Raw genomic sequence first — 21,610 nt, 5'->3', positions numbered from 1 at the left:
GATAAAAGCACTGTTACCAACACAAACTACTACCATGACAGGAGATCTATGTGGGGAAGTTTTTAAAGTGAAAAAGCCACTCCCTCAACCATCAGAAATCCAGGTTCAGTGGTCCCACTAGCCATCACAAACTGGGGCCTTCCTTGGCCTTTAATATACCCTTCACTCTCCACAAAGCATTGCCTAACTGCCTTCTTGGCCGTTGGATTTCACCGTTCATCTCATCCGCTGGGACAGACATGCAAACAGCTACTTGGAGCCACAGGTGAGAGCCAAGTGTCTGGCGTGGACCAAAGATGAGTGAGCTGCCCTGGAATGGACACGAAAATCCCCTTCACCAGAGGTACTATCCCTCTCTGGATGGCCCATACAGCCTATGAAGCAGGTAATTGCACCCATTCCCACACGTACAAATATATCTGACTATATTAAGTTTCCTCCAATGACACTGAAATTACCATATAACCATTACAGCACGGAAACAGGCCATCATGGCCCTGCTAGTCCATGCTGAACTCTTACTCTCACCTAGTCCCACCGACCTGCACTCAGCCCATAACCTTCCATTCCTTTCCTGTCCATATATCTATCCAATTTAACTTCAAACGACAACATCAAACCTGCCTCAACCACTTCTGCTGGAAGCTCGTTCCATGCAGCTACCACTCTCTGAGTAAATAAGTTCCCCCTCATGTTACCCCTAAACTTTTGCCCTTTAACTCTCAACTCATGTCCTCTTGTTTGAATCTCCCCCACTCTCAATGGAAAAAGCCTATCCACATCAACTATATCTATCCCCCTCATAATTTTAAATACGTCTATCAAGTCCCCCCTCAACCTTCTACATTCCAGAGAATAAAGAGCCGACTTGTTCAACCTTTCTCTGTAACTTGGGTGCTGAAACCCAGGTAACATTCTAGTAAATCTTCTCTGTACTCTCTCAATTTTGTTGACATCTTTCCTATAATTCAGTGACCAGAACTGTACACAATACTCCAAATTTGGCCTCACCAATGCCTTGTACGATTTCAACATTACATCCCAACTCCTATACTCAATTGTCTTATTTATAAAGGCCAGCATACCAAAAGCTTTCTTCACCACCCTATCCACATGAGATTCCACCTTCAGGGAACTATGCACCATTATTCCTAGATCCCTCTGTTCTACTGCATTCTTCAATGCCCTACCATTTACCATGCATGTCCTATTTTGATTAGTCCTACCAAAATGTAGCACCTCACACTTACAGGCATTAAACTCCATCTGCCATCTCTCAGCCCACTCTTCTAACTGGCCTAAATCTCTCTGCAAGCTTTGAAAACCTACTTCATTATCCACAACTCCACCTATCTTAGTATCATCTGCATACTTACTAATCCAATTTTCCACCCCATCATCCAGATCATTAATGTATATGACAAACAACATTGGACAATACAGATCCCTGAGGCACACCACTAGTCACCGGCCTCCAAGCTGACAAACAGTTATCCACCACCACTCTCTGGCATCTCCCATTCAGCCACTGCTGAATCCATTTTACTACTTCAATATTAATACCTAACGATTGAACCTTCCTAACCAACCTTCCATGTGGGACCTTGTCAAAGGCCTTATGAAGAGTGGAAGTGAACAAAGTGGGGTATTCGCAGGCTGATGGAGACAGCCACCTTCTCTAGGTCAGAGGGACCAGTGGACAAGCGTTCTGATCATTTGAGCACCTCAGTGTGCAAGCTGCCTCTAGAATTTTGGAGCAACGTTATGGAAGGTGTGGAGCTGGATGTCACAGGATTTGCCCAGGGGGTTTTACATGTGCTAGACCTCTGTTTCTGCAAGTGCAAGTGTAGACGTCTTGGCACACCAGTAGCTGATGTGCATAGCACAGTTGTAGGGGATTAACAAGCCTTTGTTCATGATGAACTGTGCTCTTGTTGCAAACAAAGTGGGTTATTTAAACAGCATGAAATACAACACCATAGATAGTGCCTTGTGTTTTTTGCAAAAACCTGGAAGCTCTATCTGATCACCTGTGTTTTCTAAGGTGTGGCTATGGTAACTGGCAAAAGCAGGACCAGCAAAACAGGTATATTTAACAGTAGGATTAATACTCAAGGATGAGAATTTCTTTTGTAGCCGATAGCTGCAATTGTGGAAATTGATGCATTAACTATAAATGCAAATTCTAATCTCCAGCAGGCGGTTTGGCCTCACATCTCGTCAGTTCTGTCTTGAAGTGCACTGAGCCACCAGCATTCTACCTGGTTGCATCACCGGCTGGTATGGATGGAGGAAGTTACAAAGTCATCCAGCTCCAGCATGAGCACTAGCAAGGACAATATCTACCAAAGGCAACGCCTTAAAAAAAAGGCAGCATCCATGATTAAGCATACCCATCACTCAGGACATGCTCCCTTCTTACTGCTACCATCAGGGAGGTGGTACAGAGCAAAACATTTCACAACATACATCAGTGATACTAAAGCTGATTACGACTATTTAACTACAACTCATAAAAAAAGACTGCTTTGTCTACTCCAGGGGTGGCCAACCTTTTACATTCCATCTGTAAATTTCTTCATGCACAAGTTCAGATGCGCCGTACAACTCTTGTACCCCCATTCAATTCTTGTAAAAATGTTAATATAGACATCATTTTTACATGATATATTGATTTAATATAAAAACAAGATAAACATTACTTACCTTAATGAGACTTTTAATTTATTTTGTCTTCTTTTGATTTCTTCCTTTCTCTTAATCACATATTCTTTCCATAACTCAGATCCAAGCACTAGCTTCAGTTTTCCTTCTATTTCATTCTGATGTTGTGTTTTATAGTGTCTATTAAGATCATGTCTTCTATTATGTGAGAAAGTGTTTTCACAAACAATGCACAACGGTTTTCCTGATGGACCCGCTATAAATAAGAAACTCGTTTTCCACTGTTCATTGAGTTCATACTTACTATCACCTTCTGCTTTTCTTTTGCACTGTGATAGGTAACTGAATGTAAAAACAAGGCTTAATTTTCAAAAATGTACAAAACTGCAAATGTTCACGAAGGACAAACAAAGCACAACTGTGCTGCACACGAGTGTCAATTGTAAACTGACTGGCAAGAACCTGCGACGCACCGCTGGTGCAGACGCCTGGCGCCTCAGGATCAAACATGTATCAAACATGTATTGAACAGTTATGGAACGACTGCAGAACAAAAGTCCTTCTTTCCTAGTTTGACTCTTTTTTTTAAATTGAAAACAGATTCACGTGAAAGAAGATAACATTCGCCAAAAGATGTGCACAAAATAATAGCCAAGTTTTAGATTTATTCTTAGTAAACCCCATTTCTAGCTCTAGGCTACTTGAATTCCTGTTACAGGTCTTTTTTCCTACAAATCGGTTTTTGGTTAATACTTTTTGCATGAGTAGGCTTACTTTTTTATTATCACTGAGTGGCAATGCGCCACTCCTAATCATCCAATGTGCCACTTTTGGTGCGTGCGCCAACGTTAGCCATCCCTGGTCTACTCAAACAAAACATTTCCAAATTTCAAAAAATTAGCATTGCACTTTTAAGACCACATAGGAGAACTTAAAACAGACTTAATTTCCATACAAAATACCAAATCCATATTACAATAAAAATCTCCAGAGCCTATTAATCTGAATTTGAGTGACACAACAGGATTTAAAATGAAATATCTGGCTCACAGGATTTATGTGCCATACTAACCAAGGGAAAAAAACAGGACTTAATACTCATTTTGGGGAAGCAAAGTGCAAATCCTTATCCACTCATTGGAGTGCAGGACTGTCTATTGAAATGGTATGATGGAAAACCTTGTAATAGCTTTCACTAAATCAAATCTAGATTCAAGCTCAATTTATAGTCATAGTCATACTTTATTGACCCTGGGGTCAATGGTTTTCATTACAGTTGCACCATAAATAATAAATAGTAATAGAACCATAAATAGTTAAATAGAAATATGTAAATTATGCCAGTAAATTATGAAATATGTCCAGGACCAGCCTATCGGCTCAGGGTGTCTGACCCTCCAAGGGAGGAGTTGTAAAGTTTGATGGCCACAGGCAGGAATGACTTCCTATGATGCTCTGTGTTGCATCTCGGTGGAATGAGTCTCTGGCTGAATGTACTCCTGTGCCCAACCAGTACATTATGTAGTGGATGGGAGACATTGACCAAGATTGGCATGCAACTTGGACAGCATCCTCTTTTCAGACACCACCATCAGAGAGTCCAGTTCCATCCCCACAACATCACTGGCCTTATGAGTTTGTTGATTCTGTTGGTGTCTGCTACCCTCAGCCTGCTGCCCCAGCACACAACAGCAAACATGATAGCACTGGCCACCACAGACTCGTAGAACATCCTCAGCATCATCCGGCAGATGTTAAAGGACCGCAGTCTCCTCAGGAAATAGAGACGGCTCTGACCCTTCTTGTAGACAGCCTCAGTGTTCTTAGACCAGTCCAGTTTATTGTCAATTCATATCCCCAGGTATCTGTAATCCTCCACCATGTCCACACTGACCCCCTGGATGGAAACAGGGGTCACCGGTACCTTAGCTCTCCTCAGGTCTACCACCAGCTCCTTAGTCTTTTTCACATTAAGCTGCAGATAATTCTGCTCACACTATGCGACAAAGTTTCCTACTGTAGCCCTGTACTTAACCTCATCTCCCTTGCTGATGCATCCAACTATGGCAGAGTCATCCGAAAACTTCTGAAGATGACAAGACTCTGTGCAGTAGTTGAAGTCCGAGGTGTAAATGGTGAAGAGAAAGGGAGACAAGACAGTCCCCTGTGGAGCCCCAGTGCTGCTGATCACTCTGTCGGACACACAGTGTTGCAAGCACACGTACTGTGGTCTGCCAGTCAGGTAATCAAAAATCCATGATACCAGGGAAGCATCCACCTGCATCACTGTCAGCTTCTCCCCCAGCAGAGCAGGGCGGATGGTGTTGAACGCATTGGAGAAGTCAAAAAACATGACCCTCACAGTGCTCGCTGGCTTGTCCAGGTGGGCGTAGACACGGTTCAGCAGGTAGACGATGGCATCCTCAACTCCTAGTCGGGGCTGGTAGGTGAACTGGAGGGGATCTAAGTGTGGCCTGACCATAGGCCGGAGTTTTATGCTCAAATTTTTAAAATTTCTTCAACGTATACTCATCTATGATACAATCTAGTCTTATGTTAACAGGTTTTTGATTAATAATTGAACTGGATGTATCCATTTTTTTCCCCGAAGAAATAAACTTTGAGTCTCAAAAATAATCGCCAGTCAGAAGGGCCTTCTTGAGCCAAGGCAATAGTACAGCTATATTTCTCCCTCAGTCTACAAAATTTACAAATACAGTGGATTCTGTTTAATTGGGACACATTGGGACCAATACATTTTGTCCCAATTAAGCTGTTGTTCCAATTAGCTGAAGTTTCATGGAAATAGTTAAAAAGATATAAAAAAGACAAACTACCATTTAACTGAGTAACTAATTATGTATTTGAATGAAATGCAGACCAATTTAGAACACTGTCAATAGTACTACAGTACTATAAAACTGTGTATTCATTCCCAATAGTTATCAACAGAGGAATTCATCCGGTGTATGGAAGGATAGCACCTCCAGAGAAGGGGCTTGCTGTGCTCATTCTGGGCCACCTCACTCGCATTTGGTCCCCACCAAGTAGCTGTTTGCATGTGACAATGGCTATTCCCTCATACACTGCTTCAACAGACAGACCTCATACCCCGATGAGTTAGGGACATACCTGTCCTAGCAATGTGAAGTCAGCTCCAGCAGATGAGACCAAAGAGATCCAATGGCCAAAAGGCAGTTCTGCAATGTTTCATGGAGGGCAAAGGGCATGACAAGGCACAGAAGGTCATGGTCATCCACTGCAGCCAAGGAAGACTCCAGTCTGTGTCGACTACTCGTACCACAGGGCCCACACTTCTGAGGTCAAGAGATTGGAACTGTACCAGTGGAACAGCTTTTCCATTTTAAAAACTCCACGGGTTTCACTGTCATCGTCTGATATGACAGACAAAACACTGCCATGGTCTTTTGATTGACTGGAAATAAACAAAATCAGCACAGACACCACATAATGGACTGCCTTCATACAAATGCTTTTGACAATTGCATCCTCCAAATCTTAATTTTCATTGTAATATTCAAGATAATTGTCGAGACCTTCAAATTCTTCATAGCTCCTAACCTGAAGTAGTGAAATAGTTTCATTTTCGCTCCCGTTTCTGGCATCTCCATGCCTGAATGCTTGAAACCACAGTTAGCAAAACGGTTCCAAGTTGTCTTACTGCTCATTTCTCACCAACCATCCGTGACAAAAATCACTGCTTTGAAAACAAACACACATAACTGATGCCATTTAAAAACTGTTCAAAGCGTGGTATTGTGTCTAATGGCCATACAAGCACATATGCCTGACACTAGTTAGAAGCTGTTCAGCAACATTCTCCTGTCCCAATTAAATGGCAAAGTGTCTCAAACAAACAAAGGGAATCCCAGCTATTTTCTCAATTAGTTCTTGTTCTTTAAGAGTTGTCCCAAATAAGCAGCTATTCCAATTAACCAATGGACCATTTAACCAGAATCTACTGTAATTAAATAGAACAATCTGATACTAGACATGCACGATGAACCCTGGCAATTAGGACCAATTATACACACATTACAAAATTAGTACAATTTGAACCAACTTGGTCTGAATTTTAGCCTTAGACAGTTGATGTTGTTTTTCTCTTTAATGAAAGGATGCAATAAATTCCACATTAAATATATTTTCACATTTACATTTGTGCAAAAAACCTCTTCCAATATTACAACCTCTTAGTAATTAAAATGTTAATAATAAGTTTGCAACAAATAGTTATGAACATGAGAACCATCCCAAAGTCATTCCTGTTTCAATGAGGTTATTTCTTCTATGGTGAAGCCACCTGCTGTTTAGGATCTAGGGAACTGTGTAAGAGTAAAACTAGTGACACACCAACTCAAATGCCCAGTTCCACAAGTGAAGATGCCATAAAAAGACTCTAAAAATGAAAATAAAATAACTGATTGTTAACCACCCAATTCCATGTTCGCTTGCAGATTTGAGGTGCAGCCACACTGAACACCTGTGCAAAAGGTTAAGGAATGCATATTAATTATCTAAAGTGCTGAATCCATGTTTAAACAGTTCCAGAAGCCTGATCTAATTACCAAACAAATTATGTACCTCTGTATCTACAATTAAGTCAAAAATTGTCAGTTGAATTTATTTAAAATATCTTTTGCTGAAATGGACTGAACTATTCAATTAAATATTTTGGATACACGACTTGCATATAATCACAATTAGTGCAAAAATATGTAATTTTCCCAACATAACCCTCGGCAGTTATAAATAGGCTTCCACTGAACTTGTCATCCAGATACATGTTCAGGTTCTCTTGAGGAAGTCTAGCTGCAAGACCTCAGGGATTCTAATCTCCTCCAGATTCATGGGAGAAGGAATAATAGGAAAGTTTACAGCAAACACATGCTTCAGATCCATCAACAGCTGCCGACTTGGACTTCTGTCCACCAATCGATTCTGGGGAAGACAAATGTAGTGAAAGTAAATGGCCAATTTTCAATCTCAGTCAGTGTCAGTAACATCATGAAGGATCCCAGCCACCCGGCTCATGGACTCTCACTCTCATTGAGGAGGCTACGTAGCATCCACACCAGGCAGGCTCAAAAGCAGTTACTTTCCCCAAGCAGTAAAGCTGAACAACACCTTTCCACACCCCCAATCAGCGCTATTTTATCAGTTCCTATCAGAGTCACCTTATGTACAGACACTCCTACGCCTAGCGTCACTTTAAGGACAAACAACCAATGTATACAAACTATCTTATGTATTTATATTTATCGTATTTTAATTATTGAGTTCTTTATCTTATTAGAAACATAGAAACATAGAAAATAGGTGCAGGAGTAGGCCATTCGGCCCTTCGAGCCTGCACCGCCATTTATTATGATCATGGCTGATCATCCAACTCAGAACTCCGCCCCAGCCTTCCCTCCATACCCCCTGACCCCTGTAGCCACAAGGGCCATATCTAACTCCCTCTTAAACATAGCCAATGAACTGGCCTCAACAGTTTGCTGTGGCAGAGAATTCCACAGATTCACCACTCTCTGTGTGAAGAAGTTTTTCCTAATCTCGGTCCTAAAAGGCTTCCCCTCTATCCTCAAACTGTGACCCCTCGTTCTGGACTTCCCCAACATCGGGAACAATCTTCCTGCATCTAGCCTGTCCAATCCCTTTAGGATCTTATACGTTTCAATCAGATCCCCCCTCAATCTTCTAAATTCCAACGAGTACAAGCCCAGTTCATCCAGTCTTTCTTCATATGAAAGTCCTGCCATCCCAGGAATCAATCTAGTGAACCTTCTTTGTACTCCCTCTATGGCAAAGATGTCTTTCCTCAGATTAGGGGACCAAAACTGCACACAATACTCCAGGTGTGGTCTCACCAAGGCCTTGTACAACTGCAGTAGTACCTCCCTGCTCCTGTACTCGAATCCTCTCGCTATAAATGCCAGCATACCATTCGCCTTTTTCACCACCTGCTGTACCTGCATGCCCACTTTCAATGACTGGTGTATAATGACACCCAGGTCTCGTTGCACCTCCCCTTTTCCTAATCGGCCACCATTCAGATAATAATCTGTTTTCTTATTTTTGCCACTAAAGTGGATAACTTCACATTTATCCACATTAAATTGCATCTGCCATGAGTTTGCCCACTCACCCAACCTATCCAAGTCACCCTGCATCCTCTTAGCATCCTCCTCACTGCTAACACTGCCGCCAAGCTTCATGTCATCCGCAAACTTGGAGATGCTGCATTTAATTCCCTCATCCAAGTCATTAATATATATTGTAAACAACTGGGGTCCCAGCACTGAGCCTTGCGGTACCCCACTAGTCACCGCCTGCCATTCTGAAAAGGTCCCGTTTATTCCCACTCTTTGCTTCCTGTCTGCTAACCAATTCTCCACCCACACCAATACCTTACCCCCAATACCGTGTGCTTTAAGTTTGCACACTAATCTCCTATGTGGGACCTTGTCAAAAGCCTTTTGAAAATCCAAATATACCACATCCACTGGTTCTCCCCTATCCACTCTACTAGTTACATCCTCAAAAAATTCTATGAGATTCGTCAGACATGATTTTCCTTTCACAAATCCATGCTGACTTTGTCCGATCATTTCTCCGCTTTCCAAATGTGCTGTTATCACATCCTTGATAACTGACTCCAGCAGTTTCCCCACCACCGACGTTAGGCTAACCGGTCTATAATTCCCCGGTTTCTCTCTCCCTCCTTTTTTAAAAATTGGGGTTACATTAGCCACCCTCCAATCCTCAGGAACTAGTCCAGAATCTAACGAGTTTTGAAAAATTATCACTAATGTATCCACTATTTCTTGGGCTACTTCCTTAAGCACTCTAGGATGCAGACCATCTGGCCCTGGGGATTTATCTGCCTTCAATCCCTTCAATTTACCTAACACCACTTCCCTACTAACATGTATTTCACTCAGTTCCTCCATCTCACTGGACCCTCTGTCCCTTACTATTTCTGGAAGATTATTTATGTCCTCCTTAGTGAAGACAGAACCAAAGTAATTATTCAATTGGTCTGCCATGTCCTTGCTCCCCATAATCAATTCACCTGTTTCTGTCTGCAGGGGACCTACATTTGTCTTTACCAGTCTTTTCCTTTTTACATATCTATAAAAGCTTTTACAGTCCGTTTTTATGTTCTCTGCCAGTTTTCTCTCATAATCTTTTTTCCCCTTCCTAATTAAGCCCTTTGTCCTCCTCTGCTGAACTCTGAATTTCTCCCAGTCCTCAGGTGAGCCACTTTCTCTGGCTAATTTGTATGCTACTTCTTTGGAATTGATACTATCCCTAATTTCTCTTGTCAGCCACGGGTGCACTACCTTCCTTGATTTATTCTTTCGCCAAACTGGGATGAACAATTGTTGTAGTTCATCCATGCAACCTATAAATATAAACCTATAATTGCGTTCTTTTGTGATCCGCAGTAATGAATATTTCATCTCTTTACACCTGCATACTGGAAATGATATTAAACAATCTTGAATCTCAGTGACAAACACCCAATTGTACTGAAACAAAAAAAAATTAACTGGACTTTATACGACAGCTTGGTGGTGCACAGTAGCATGGCGGTTTCTGCAACCGTTTTATAGCACCAGCGATCACCTATAATGGGGTTCGATTTCCACCACTGTTGGTAATGAATTCTCCCTGTGACACTGAGAGTTTCCTCCGGATACTCGGATTTCCACATTCCAAAGACACACAGGTTACGGTTAGTAAGTTGTGAGCACGCTATGTTGACACCAAAGGCGAGGTGACTCTTGCAAGCTGTCTCAACACAATCCTCATACTGTCTGCTTCAATGTACATGTAACAAATCTAATCTTTGGATCTTTAATCTTTAAAGAAAAACAGACATGTACAAATGAATAAACTTTCTAGGAATGAGATTGGTGAGGTAAGCAGTTATGAAGTATTTGGAAGTTTGGTTGATCAAGATATAAAGTATATTTTCACTGTTATGTCTGCTCCATTCAAATGCAAGGGCTTCGTAATATCCCCCCTCCTGCCAACCATCTTGTTTCATAGATAGAACCCAATTACATTTCATGAGAGTCCACTATTGAAAGATAAATAACAGATGTGAACATCTGCAGAATTTAGAGTTAAAAAATACACGTGGACTAAGATGTTAACTGTCCTGTGCTATCACCAGTGGGATCATCAGTTGATCTGCCACCTGTCTTCAGGAGTTTCGGCCCGCTTATGATCAAGACCCCCTCGAGGTGGTGGGCCAGCAGTGCTAAAGCACCACCTCCCACTGGTGAGCTTAAAAACTTGGCATCTGCCTCTGTCAGAGTTGTTGGTCACTTCCATCCAACAGACAGTCTGCTCTTCAGGTGTCTATGCAACTACTGAAGGGTTTGCAAAAGATGTATACACCGTCTGACTGTTGCTCCATGAAATACTAATTGCTTAAAATAAATAAAATTTCCAGAAATTTCTTTTACAGCAGTCAGCACTTGCTGGAATAAAGATAATTTTTCCATTTGCGGGACATCTTCGCCTTTAAAGAGCAGCAAGTAGAGGGATAAAATTCACTGTTACCAGCAAAAGCACTAATTGCCCAAAGAAAACTTCACTTCTGCTCCCCAAAATCCTCAGTCCCCAATGCCAGTCCTTCGACTATCTCATTTTAAAAGGAATTTGTGTTATAAACAATCCAATTCCTTCCTGGTACTACCTTGTAAGGAGTTTGTACGTTCTCCCTGTGATCGTGTGGGTTTCCTCTGGGTGCTCCAGTTTCCACCCATAGTCCAAAGACATACTGGGTAGTAGGTTAATTGGTCATTGTAAATTGTCCCGTGATTAAGTTCGGGTTAAATTGGGGAGGGGTTGCTGGACGGCACAGCTCAAAGGGCTTATTCTGGGCTGTCTCTCAAAAAATAAATAAGCACCCAAATGATCCAAATACAATTTCTGAATCGAGCTAGCTGCACAAATCAAGAAAAATGAAGATTTCTTGTTGAACAAGATAAATGCAATAAACCAACCTGAATGGTCTTTATAAACGTTACAGTCACACGCTCCTCAAACTCATTCATAGGTGTATAAAGGGTCAAAATCTTCACAATCTGTTTCAAGTTGAAATGTAAAGGAGTAAAAGTAAGGATGAAGGTATCAAAGCAAAACCAAATGCATATTTATTGAATACATCTCACATGGGAAACTCTGCAAGAGCTTCCACAAGTCTTTAAAGAGTTCGGGGCCCATGAGCACGACTTGGAAACTTTACTTCAACACTGAGACTACAACTAGAGGTCATGGGTTAAGTGTGAAAGCTGAAACATTTAAGAGGAATCTGAGGGGGAATTTCTTCAGAGGGCATTGAGAGTGTGGAACAAGCTGCCAGCACAGTGTTGGATGTGGGGTCAATTTCAACATTTAAGAGGAAGCTGGACAGGTGCACAGATGGGAGGGGAATGGAGGGCTATGGTCCAGGTTAATGGGCTAGTCAGCACAATAGTTTGGCATAGACTAGATGGGCCAAAGGGCCTGTTTCTGTGCTGTAGTGTTTGATGGTAGCTCTGACGTACAGAGTACATCAGTATAAACACCATGCCAGTCCTGCAGTGGGTGCAGCAAAGCAGGAAGATTGACAAACACTACCCAGTGCAGGATTTCCCAAGCTTTCCGGAGCACAGGTGTGTAAATTGGTGCCTTGCTTTGTGTAATGGCTATGTGGAGGCAAACCACAAAGTGAAGTCTCACTTCTGACAAAGACACCTTCAACTTGGGCCACCAAATAATGTTCAAAACTTGGTAGACTGCCATCCTTGGCCTTTCTCTTAGCAGTTTGAGAAGTGCTTGAGATTCCAGAACTCTTTTGCTGAGATGGGAAACCAAGTTTCACCTGCAATACATATCTCACAGCATCATGAACTGTCTACTCCACTCAAGTTACCATGGATATGGGAACAGCCCATTTCTCCAAATGGTTTCGGACTACGAGACATTGCTGTTTTATTATTTCCTTCAACCGCACTCTCCTGTCCTCTCCACGTAACCTTTGACACCCCAACTAATCACGAACCTTTCAATTTCTATTTTAAACATACTCAATGACTTGGCCCACATTGCTATGTGTAGCAATGAGTTCCCTCTGGTTAAAGAAATTGCTCCCCATTTCTGTTCTAAAGGAACAATATTGTATTCTGAGGCTGTGCCCTCTGGTTCTGGACTCCCCCACTGTAGAAAACAAGCTCTCCACCTCCACTCTATCTAGAACTTTAAATATTCAATATGTTTTAATGAAATCTTATCATTCTTCAAAAAAAAAGATAGTTTGGGAGCTACTACTTTGCTGAAGAATTGAAAGCCTGGGAGATAATTTATTTTATTGTTATTCTCAAGCTTCCAATTTTTCTCTCTCACTTGCAAATCGTCCTAACCACTAAAGTCTAAGATTCCATCTACAGGAAATGGTGATGCTATTAGGCAAAAATAGCCTCACAGTCCATCTGGTTCAAATCCAAACATCCCTTCAACCTCATGAATCACAGCAATGGGATTTGTTCCAAAATCATGGGAATCACCCACAGAGAAGTAACGCAAGAACCAAAGCTGCAAAGTCATTTGTTCATCCGAAGCTACACAGAGACTTTGTCCCAGACTGAAATGGTTACAACATGTGACACAATTTTAAGGTGATTAGAAAGGATGGGTGGGGGGTAGAAATGTCAGCGTTAAGTTCTTTACACAGGAAGTGGTGGGAGTGTGGAACACACTGCCAAGGATGATGATAGAGGCAGATACACTATAGGCATTTAAGAAACTCTATCATAGCTTTCTATCATGGATTAAGAAATGGAGGGCTACGTGACAGGGAATATGAGATTGCTCTTAAGCTAGAAGGTCAGCACAACATTGTGGGCTGAATGGCCTGTATTGTGCAATAATATGCTATGTATAAACAAGTTTCAGATTGTATGTTTAAATTATTTTCCAAAATATTTAATGCACATTCAAAACCATTTTATCCAAATAGTTTTAATCCAATTTATCTGGTTGCATCTTTTCACAAAAAGTAGTGGATACAGCCTAGTCCATCACAGGTAAAGCCCTCCCCACCATTGAGCACACCTACATGGAGAATTGTCACAGGAAAACAGCATCTGTCATCAGGGACCTCACCGTCCAGGCCATGCTCTCTTCTTGCTGCTGCCGCCATCAGGAAGGTGGTACAGGAGCCTCAGGACCCACACCACCAGGTTCAGGAACGGTTATCACCCCTCAATCATCAGGCTCTTGAACCAGACTTCATTCACCCCATCGTTGAAATGTTTCCACAAACTATGTGATCACTTTCAAGAACCTCATCTCATGTTCCTGATATTTATTGGGGTTTTTTGTTTCTTTGAATTTACTGCAAATTCCCACAAGAAAATGAATCTGAGTTGCATATGGTGACTTTGATAATAACATTACTTTGACTTTTCACGACGTTGTACTAGATTCAAAGTTTTACCACAGATAAAGAGTTTGCTTCCTTCAGGAACAGAAGGGTCCTTGGGTTCCGCAATGCTGGATAGGGTAAAGCAGCTATGGTTTACATTAGAATTCCAGTGTGAATTTTCCATTAATCCAAGCATCCACCTCCACCACCCCCATATTCCGGTCATCACACTTCAATGACAAACACGAGATTCTGCAGGTGCTGCAAGTCCAGATCAACACACAAAATGCTGGAGAAACTCAGCACGTCAGGCAGAAACTACAGAAAGCCTCCAATCTGATGGCAAGACCATCGATTTCACCAACATCACATCATTTTATTTTGCCCCCTCTCCATTCGGTCTTCTTCAATTCCACACTCTGATCTCTTACCTCTTCCCTTCAGCTGCCTATCACCTTCCCCTGGTGATCCCCTCCTCCTCCTCATCCACTTTCTCCCATGGTCCACTCTCCTCTACCAGATTCCTTCTTCTCCAGCACTTTACCTTTTCCACCCATCACCTCCCAGCTGCCTACTTCATCCCCCCCATCCCCCAACCACCTGGCTTCACCCATCACCTTCCAGCCTGACCTCCGTCCCTTCCCTACCTTCTGATTCTGGCTTCTTCCCCCTTCCCTCCCAGTCCTGAAGAAGGGTTTCAGCCCGAAACATTGACTGTTTATTCATTTCCACGCATGCTGCCTGACCTGCTGTTTTCCTCCAGCACTTTGTGTGTGTGTTCACTGTAACTGGAGTCTGAACTCCATGATCTTAATGTTCTCAATGTATTCAGTAAAAAGTTTAAGGAGTTCTAGGTGGGGACTCTCCAATCAAGTTTGTAAACAACATCTCAGATTTTTACAATTCGGTATGATGTTCCACGAGAAGACCTACCTGTGGCTGTGTGAGTAGAGTGCACATGGAACAGACCACTTCAGCATCCGCATCTGTCACTTTGTTCAACTGCAGCAGCTGTGAGGCCTGTACCAGTGGCTCCAGGACCTCCACTGCACCACTCTGGTGCAAGCTTCTGCTCCTTAGCCACTCGGTTAGCTGGCTGACATTGTTCCTAAATTAGGAGAAAAAAGACAATGACATTCAGAGAGATTTTATAGAAACACAGCACGGTACAGTAACGGGTCCTTCAGGCCCAACGAGCCCACACCGCACAATTACACCCACTTGGCCAGTTCACCTACGTCTTTGAAACATGGGAGGAAACCCGAGCTCCCAGAGGAAACCCACACAGTCACAGGGAGAAGGTACAATCTCCTTACAGACAGTGGTGGGAATGGAGCCCAGGTTGCTGGCGCTGTAATAGGCTGACCACTACACTATTCAGCTACCGTAAACAATTAGACTAACGTGGCATCAAGAACATGAACTCCAGTCTGCCTCACTGTTACATCACAGTATCTTAAAATGTTAGTATTGTACATGAGACACCACAAACCGCATATCAGTAATTAATAACACTATTGTTATTACTTTCAACCAATTTACACCTTTTATACTTAAACCAATATGATTTGTTTTAATACACCATAATTACAATAGCAGCCACAACTTAAATTTATTCCCATGGGTATATTGTGATACACGAAGGGGAATAAAGATGCATCCCCATTTGAAGAGAAAGATAGCTTCTTAAATATGCTATGTATCTGCCTCTACCTCCACCCCTGGCAGGACATTCCATACGCCCACCGATCTCTGACATCCCCCCTGTAATTTCCTCCAATCACCTTAAAATGATGTCCCCTTGTATTAGCTATTTCTGCCTGGAATAAAGTATCTGGCTGCCTATTCAGTCTACACCTCCTATCAACTTGCACACCTTCATCAAGTCACCTCTTATCTTCCTTCATTCTAAAGGGAAAATCCCAAGCTCACTCGACCTACCCTCATAGATCAGGCTCTCTTCGCAAGACAGGCTACAAAACCACACCTCCATAATCAGGAAAACCAGAAAGCTGCAAGAAATAAACCAGAAAACTCTCAAGATTCAGAATTGTTTGTTTTTATGGAAGGGAGAACAAAACAATTGTTACTCCGGATCTGATGCATCACAAAAAAAAACACAAAACAGAATAATAATAAAAACACAATAAATATAAATACATAAGATAGCTTATATACATAGATTGATTGTATGTCCATAAAGTGACATTGGGCACAGGAGTGTCTGTACATAATGTGACCGACAGGAAATGATAAAGTAGTGGTGGTTGGGGTGTGGAGGGGTGGGTCAGTGGGTGGAGGTGTTGATCAGCCTTACTGCCTGGGCAAAGTAACTGTTTTTGAGTCTGGTGGTCCTGGTGTGGATGCTACATAGCCTCCTCCCTGATGGGAATGGGACAGACAATCCATGAGCAGGGTGGGTGGGATCCTTCATGATGTCACTGGTCTTTTTCCGGCACCTTTCCCTATCTATGTCCTTAATGCGGGTAGGCTGGTACTGGTGATGTGTTCCTGTCCACTGCAGAGTGGTTTCCTTACCAGACACAGGGAAAAGAACAGGTTGTAGTGCCATTGTTATGTTCTACAGTAATCAATACAACAGCACACAACAGCCTGCAGAACTGCAGAGTTATATCCATGCATTAAAACCTGACAGATCTTCCTGGAACTGAAAGCTGACCTCCCAAAACTACTCAACACAAAAGATTGCCCCAGAAATGGTGAGCAGCATTATGTTGACATTCCAGAGACCTCTGGAACAGAAGCTACCAAGTGTAACCCATCTATCAAAGAACAGATGGAAAGAAAGCAGGGGACTGAAGGTCAACAAAGCCTTTGCTACAGAAAATTATTAATTTTTTAAAGTTATTAATAGGGAGGAGTTCAGCAGATCAGGCAGCAGCTACAGAGAGCAATTAAAGAATGGACATTTTGGGCAGGACTTAAACGTCGACTGTTTACTCCCCTTCAAAAGATGCTGCCCAGCTTGCTGAGTTCCTCCTACATTGTGTGTGTGTCACTCTGGATTTCCAGCATCTGCAGATCTCGTGAGGGGTGCAGAAACAAGCACTTGCAAAGCAGCTGAACAGAATCAGTAGATTTCTGAAGAAATATCTTGGGCAGTAAGGTAACAGTAGTTAGCCTAACCTATTACAGCACCAGAGATCCAGGTTCTCCCTGTGACTGCATGGATTTCCTCAGGATGCTCTGGTTTCCTCCCACATTCCAGATGAATGGACTAGTAGGTTAATTGGTCACATGGGTGTAATTGGGTGGTGCAGGCTCATTGCCTCAGAGCCTGTATGATGCTGTATCACTAAATAAAGTTCGTGAATTTGACAAACAATTGCAATTAACAGCGTAGATGAAGCAAATTCATGTTTTCTTTTACAAAGAGAATTAACTATGAGTATGTTAGAAAATATAAGGGTGCATGAGTATTGGTTGTATGGTTTGGTGACTGATTAGTAGACCATAACACATCGGAGCTGAATCAGGCCATTCAGCCCATTGAGTCTGCTCTGCCATCGTCGACTGCGCCTCTTCCTATAGATGCTGCTTGGCCTGCTGCGTTCACCAGCAACTTTGATGTATGTTGCTTGAATTTCCAGCATCTGCAGAATTCCTGTTGTTTAATTTATTAGTCCCCTCACTTCCATTCTCCTGCCTTCTCCCCGTAACCTTTGATGCCCTGACTAATTAAGAACCTCCCAACCTCTACTTTAAATATACCCAATAACTTGGCCACCACAGCCACCTGTGGCAATGAATTCCACAGATTCACCACCCTCTGGCGAACTAGTTTCCTTTTAGTAATGAATAGGCAAAACTTCTCCCAAATCTAAACACATTACTCTTATAGAGACTGCACAATCAACATTCAGTGCCAAGTGCATCACATCAAATTAAATTTGATGAAGGTAACTCACATACACTCAGTGGCCACTTTATTAGGTACACCTATACACCTGCTCATTAATGCAAATATCCGATCAGCCAATCAAGTGGCAGCAACTCAATGCACAAAAGCATGCAGACATGGTCAAGAGGTTCAGTTGTTGTTCAGTCCAAAGATCAGAATACAGAAGAAATGTGATCTAAATGACTTTGACCGTGGGATGCTCTTTGGTGCCAGATGGGGTGGATGGAGTATCTCAGATACTGCTGATCTCCTGGGATTTTCACACACAATCTCTATAGTTTATAGAGAATGGTGCAAAAAACAAAACAAAATCCAGTGAGCAGCAGTTCTATGGGCAAAAAAAGTCTTGTTCGTTAGAGAGGTCAGAGGAGAATGGCCAGATGGTTCAAGCTGACAGGGAGGTGAGGGTAACTCAAATAACCACACATTACAACAGTGGGGTGCAGAAGAGCATCTAAGAATGCACAACACATTGAAACTTGAAGTGGATGGGCTACAACAGCAGAAGACCATGACATACAACACTAATAAAGGGGCCACTGAGTGCATACATATACACATACCTGTACATATTTGTTTTTTTTAAATAAAACATTAGAAACTTGTTCCAACAGCAGAAATTTTTGTAAATCACTACAGAAATGGGTTTGGTTAAAAAAAAAGTCTATAATCAATAGAATAAACAGAGCTACTGAAACCGGCAAATCCATAATCAACATTAAATACTTCACTAACAAGTTCTGTAATACTGTCGAGCACCCTCCACTCCATCTGCAAAAAGTGGAATCTCCCCATGGTCACCCATTTTAATTCCTATCCCCAATGCTATTCTAACATGTTGGTCCCTGGCCTCCTCTTCTGTCACAATGAGCCCACTCTCAAGTTGGAGAAGCAACACCTTCTATACCATCTAGATAACCTCCTACCTGATGGCATGAAAATCAATTTCTCCAAATTCCAGCATTTTCCCCCTTTCCCCTCCCTTCAATCCCCACTCTGCCCTCTTACCTCTTTCTCCTCACTTGCCTATCAACTCACCCTGGATCCCCTCCCCATTCTCTTTCTCCCATGGTCCACTCTCCTCTCCCACAGATTCCTTTTTCTCCATCCCTTTACTTTTCCTATCTATGATGCAAACATTCCTCTACACTTGGGGATAACTTAATAACAGCGTAATCAACTTAATATCGCTGACCCACGAAGTCAATAACAGATCATCATCAAGGTCTGTGTCATACGCCGTGGGCAATCATGGTCTTCCATCTGTCAGTCCCAGACTGCTCTCGGCAACTTTTCTACAGAAGTGGTTTGCCATTGCCGCCTTCTGGGCAGTGTCTTTACAGGACGGGTGACACCGGCCATTATCAGCCATCTTCAGCGATTGTCTGCCTGGTGTCAGTGGTCGCATAACCAGGACTTGTGATATGCATCAGCTATCCCCGGGGGGGGGGGGGGGGGTGCGGGGGGGAGGATGTCAAACTGTAGAGATGAACAGTTTTTGATGGACTGTAGACTATGGTCTCTCTTTGGGGCTTTGCTGTTGCTTGCATAGTGGGTGGTGAGGGTGCTGATGCTTATTGCTAGAATAAGTGGGGGAGGGGGGTTTGATGCTGTTTGTGTGTGGGAGGGGGCAGGGGGCATTGGGGTTCTGGCATTTTTCCCCGTCATTCTTTGGAGTGTTTCTTCTGTTTCATGCATCTCTGTGGAGGGTAAGAATTTCAGGTTGTATACTGTATACATTCTCTGATATTAAATGGAAACATTGAACTAAAGCCACACTCCCTACATCTCCAGAACATCAGCCAACTATATTTCTCTTCTTTTACTTTTTTTAAACAGAAGGATATGGACATTGTGTAGGCAGAAGGGATTAGGTTAGCTGGCTGTTTGATTATTAATTTATTTGGTTCAGCACAACATTGAGAGCTGAAGGGTGTGTTCCTAAGTTGGACTGCTCTATGTACTCAAATTGAAATTTGCATTTCCAATTGTTTTCTGGATTATTTGCACAACTTTTCTTCACTAGCACATTGGTTGCTTGTCAGCCTTTACGTGTAGCTTTTCATAAATCCTATTGTATTGTATGCAAGAAAATCAATTCCTAGGTGGTATATGGTCACATTGGGTGGCGGAGTGGAGATACGTCTCTACCAAAGGAGGTGTAAGGTGCTCCTTCCGTTTGCGGGTCTGCAGGTCACCTCTGGGCAAGGTGTAACCCTGGCTTAGCACCACCCCTGCCCCCAACCACGATCCCGTGCAGCCATGGGAGTAGGTGGTGGATGGTTGTATGAGGGGCTGATGAATGTCACAAGTCCTGGTTATGTGACCACTGATGCCAGGTAGACAATCTCTGAAGAGTACTGATAATGGCTGGGGTCAGCCATCTTGTAAACATAGAAACATAGAAAATAGGTGCAGGAGTAGGCCATTCGGCCCTTCGAGCCTGCACCGCCATTTATTATGATCATGGCTGATCATCCAACTCAGAACCCAGCCTTCCCTCCATACCCCCTGACCCCTGTAGCCACAAGGGCCATATCTAACTTCCTTTTAAACATAGCTAATGAACTGGCCTCAACAGTTTGCTGTGGCAGAGAATTCCACAGATTCACCACTCTCTGTGTGAAGAAGTTTTTCCTAATCTCGGTCCTAAAAGGCTTCCCCTCTATCCTCAAACTGTGACCCCTCGTTCTGGACCTCCCCAACATCGGGAACAATCTTCCCGCATCTAGCCTGTCCAATCCCTTTAGGATCTTATACGTTTCAATCAGATCCCCCCTCAATCTTCTAAATTCCAACGAGTACAAGCCCAGTTCATCCAGTCTTTCTTCATATGAAAGACCTGCCATCCCAGGAATCAATCTGGTGAACCTTCTTTGTACTCCCTCTATGGCAAAGATGTCTTTCCTCAGATTAGGGGACCCAAACTGCACACAATACTCCAGGTGTGGTCTCACCAAGGCCTTGTACAACTGCAGTAGTACCTCCCTGCTCCTGTACTCGAATCCTCTCGCTATAAATGCCAGCATACCGTTCGCCTTTTTCACCGCCTGCTGTACCTGCATGCCCACTTTCAATGACTGGTGTATAATGACACCCAGGTCTCGTTGCACCTCCCCTTTTCCTAATCGGCCACCATTCAGATAATAATCTGTTTTCCTATTTTTGCCACCAAAGTGGATAACTTCACATTTATCCACATTAAATTGCATCTGCCACGAGTTTGCCCACTCACCCAACCTATCCAAGTCACCCTGCATCCTCTTAGCATCCTCCTCACTGCTAACACTGCCACCCAGCTTCGTGTCATCCGCAAACTTGGAGATGCTGCATTTAATTCCCTCATCCAAGTCATTAATATATATTGTAAACAACTGGGGTCCCAGCACTGAGCCTTGCGGTACCCCACTAGTCACCGCCTGCCATTCTGAAAAGGTCCCGTTTATTCCCACTCTTTGCTTCCTGTCTGCTAACCAATTCTCCACCCACACCAATACCTTACCCCCAATACCGTGTGCTTTAAGTTTGCACACTAATCTCTTGTGTGGGACCTTGTCAAAAGCCTTTTGAAAATCCAA

The 21,610-nt window shown here is 42.8% G+C and overlaps 1 protein-coding gene across 1 annotated transcript in view; it reads right to left on the bottom strand.

Annotated features, from left to right (window-relative positions):
* Nucleotides 1–6,814: 6,814 nt before the first annotated feature.
* LOC134337496 (unconventional myosin-Va-like) overlaps nucleotides 6,815–21,610 on the bottom strand; it is a 175,412-nt gene continuing 160,616 nt past the window's right edge. The window contains exons 35-37 of the mRNA XM_063032562.1: nucleotides 15,044–15,218; nucleotides 11,709–11,789; nucleotides 6,815–7,626 (exon numbers count right to left, since the gene is read on the bottom strand). Of these exons, the coding sequence (XP_062888632.1) occupies nucleotides 7,474–7,626; nucleotides 11,709–11,789; nucleotides 15,044–15,218 (409 nt within the window). The 3' untranslated portion in view covers nucleotides 6,815–7,473. The remainder of the gene's footprint in view (nucleotides 7,627–11,708; nucleotides 11,790–15,043; nucleotides 15,219–21,610) is intronic.

This window comes from Mobula hypostoma, chromosome 24, assembly GCF_963921235.1.
Source record: "Mobula hypostoma chromosome 24, sMobHyp1.1, whole genome shotgun sequence".
Classification (NCBI taxonomy): domain Eukaryota; kingdom Metazoa; phylum Chordata; class Chondrichthyes; order Myliobatiformes; family Myliobatidae; genus Mobula; species Mobula hypostoma.
Note: the sequence above shows the minus strand (reverse complement) of the source record. Positions and strands in the feature narration are given on the sequence as shown.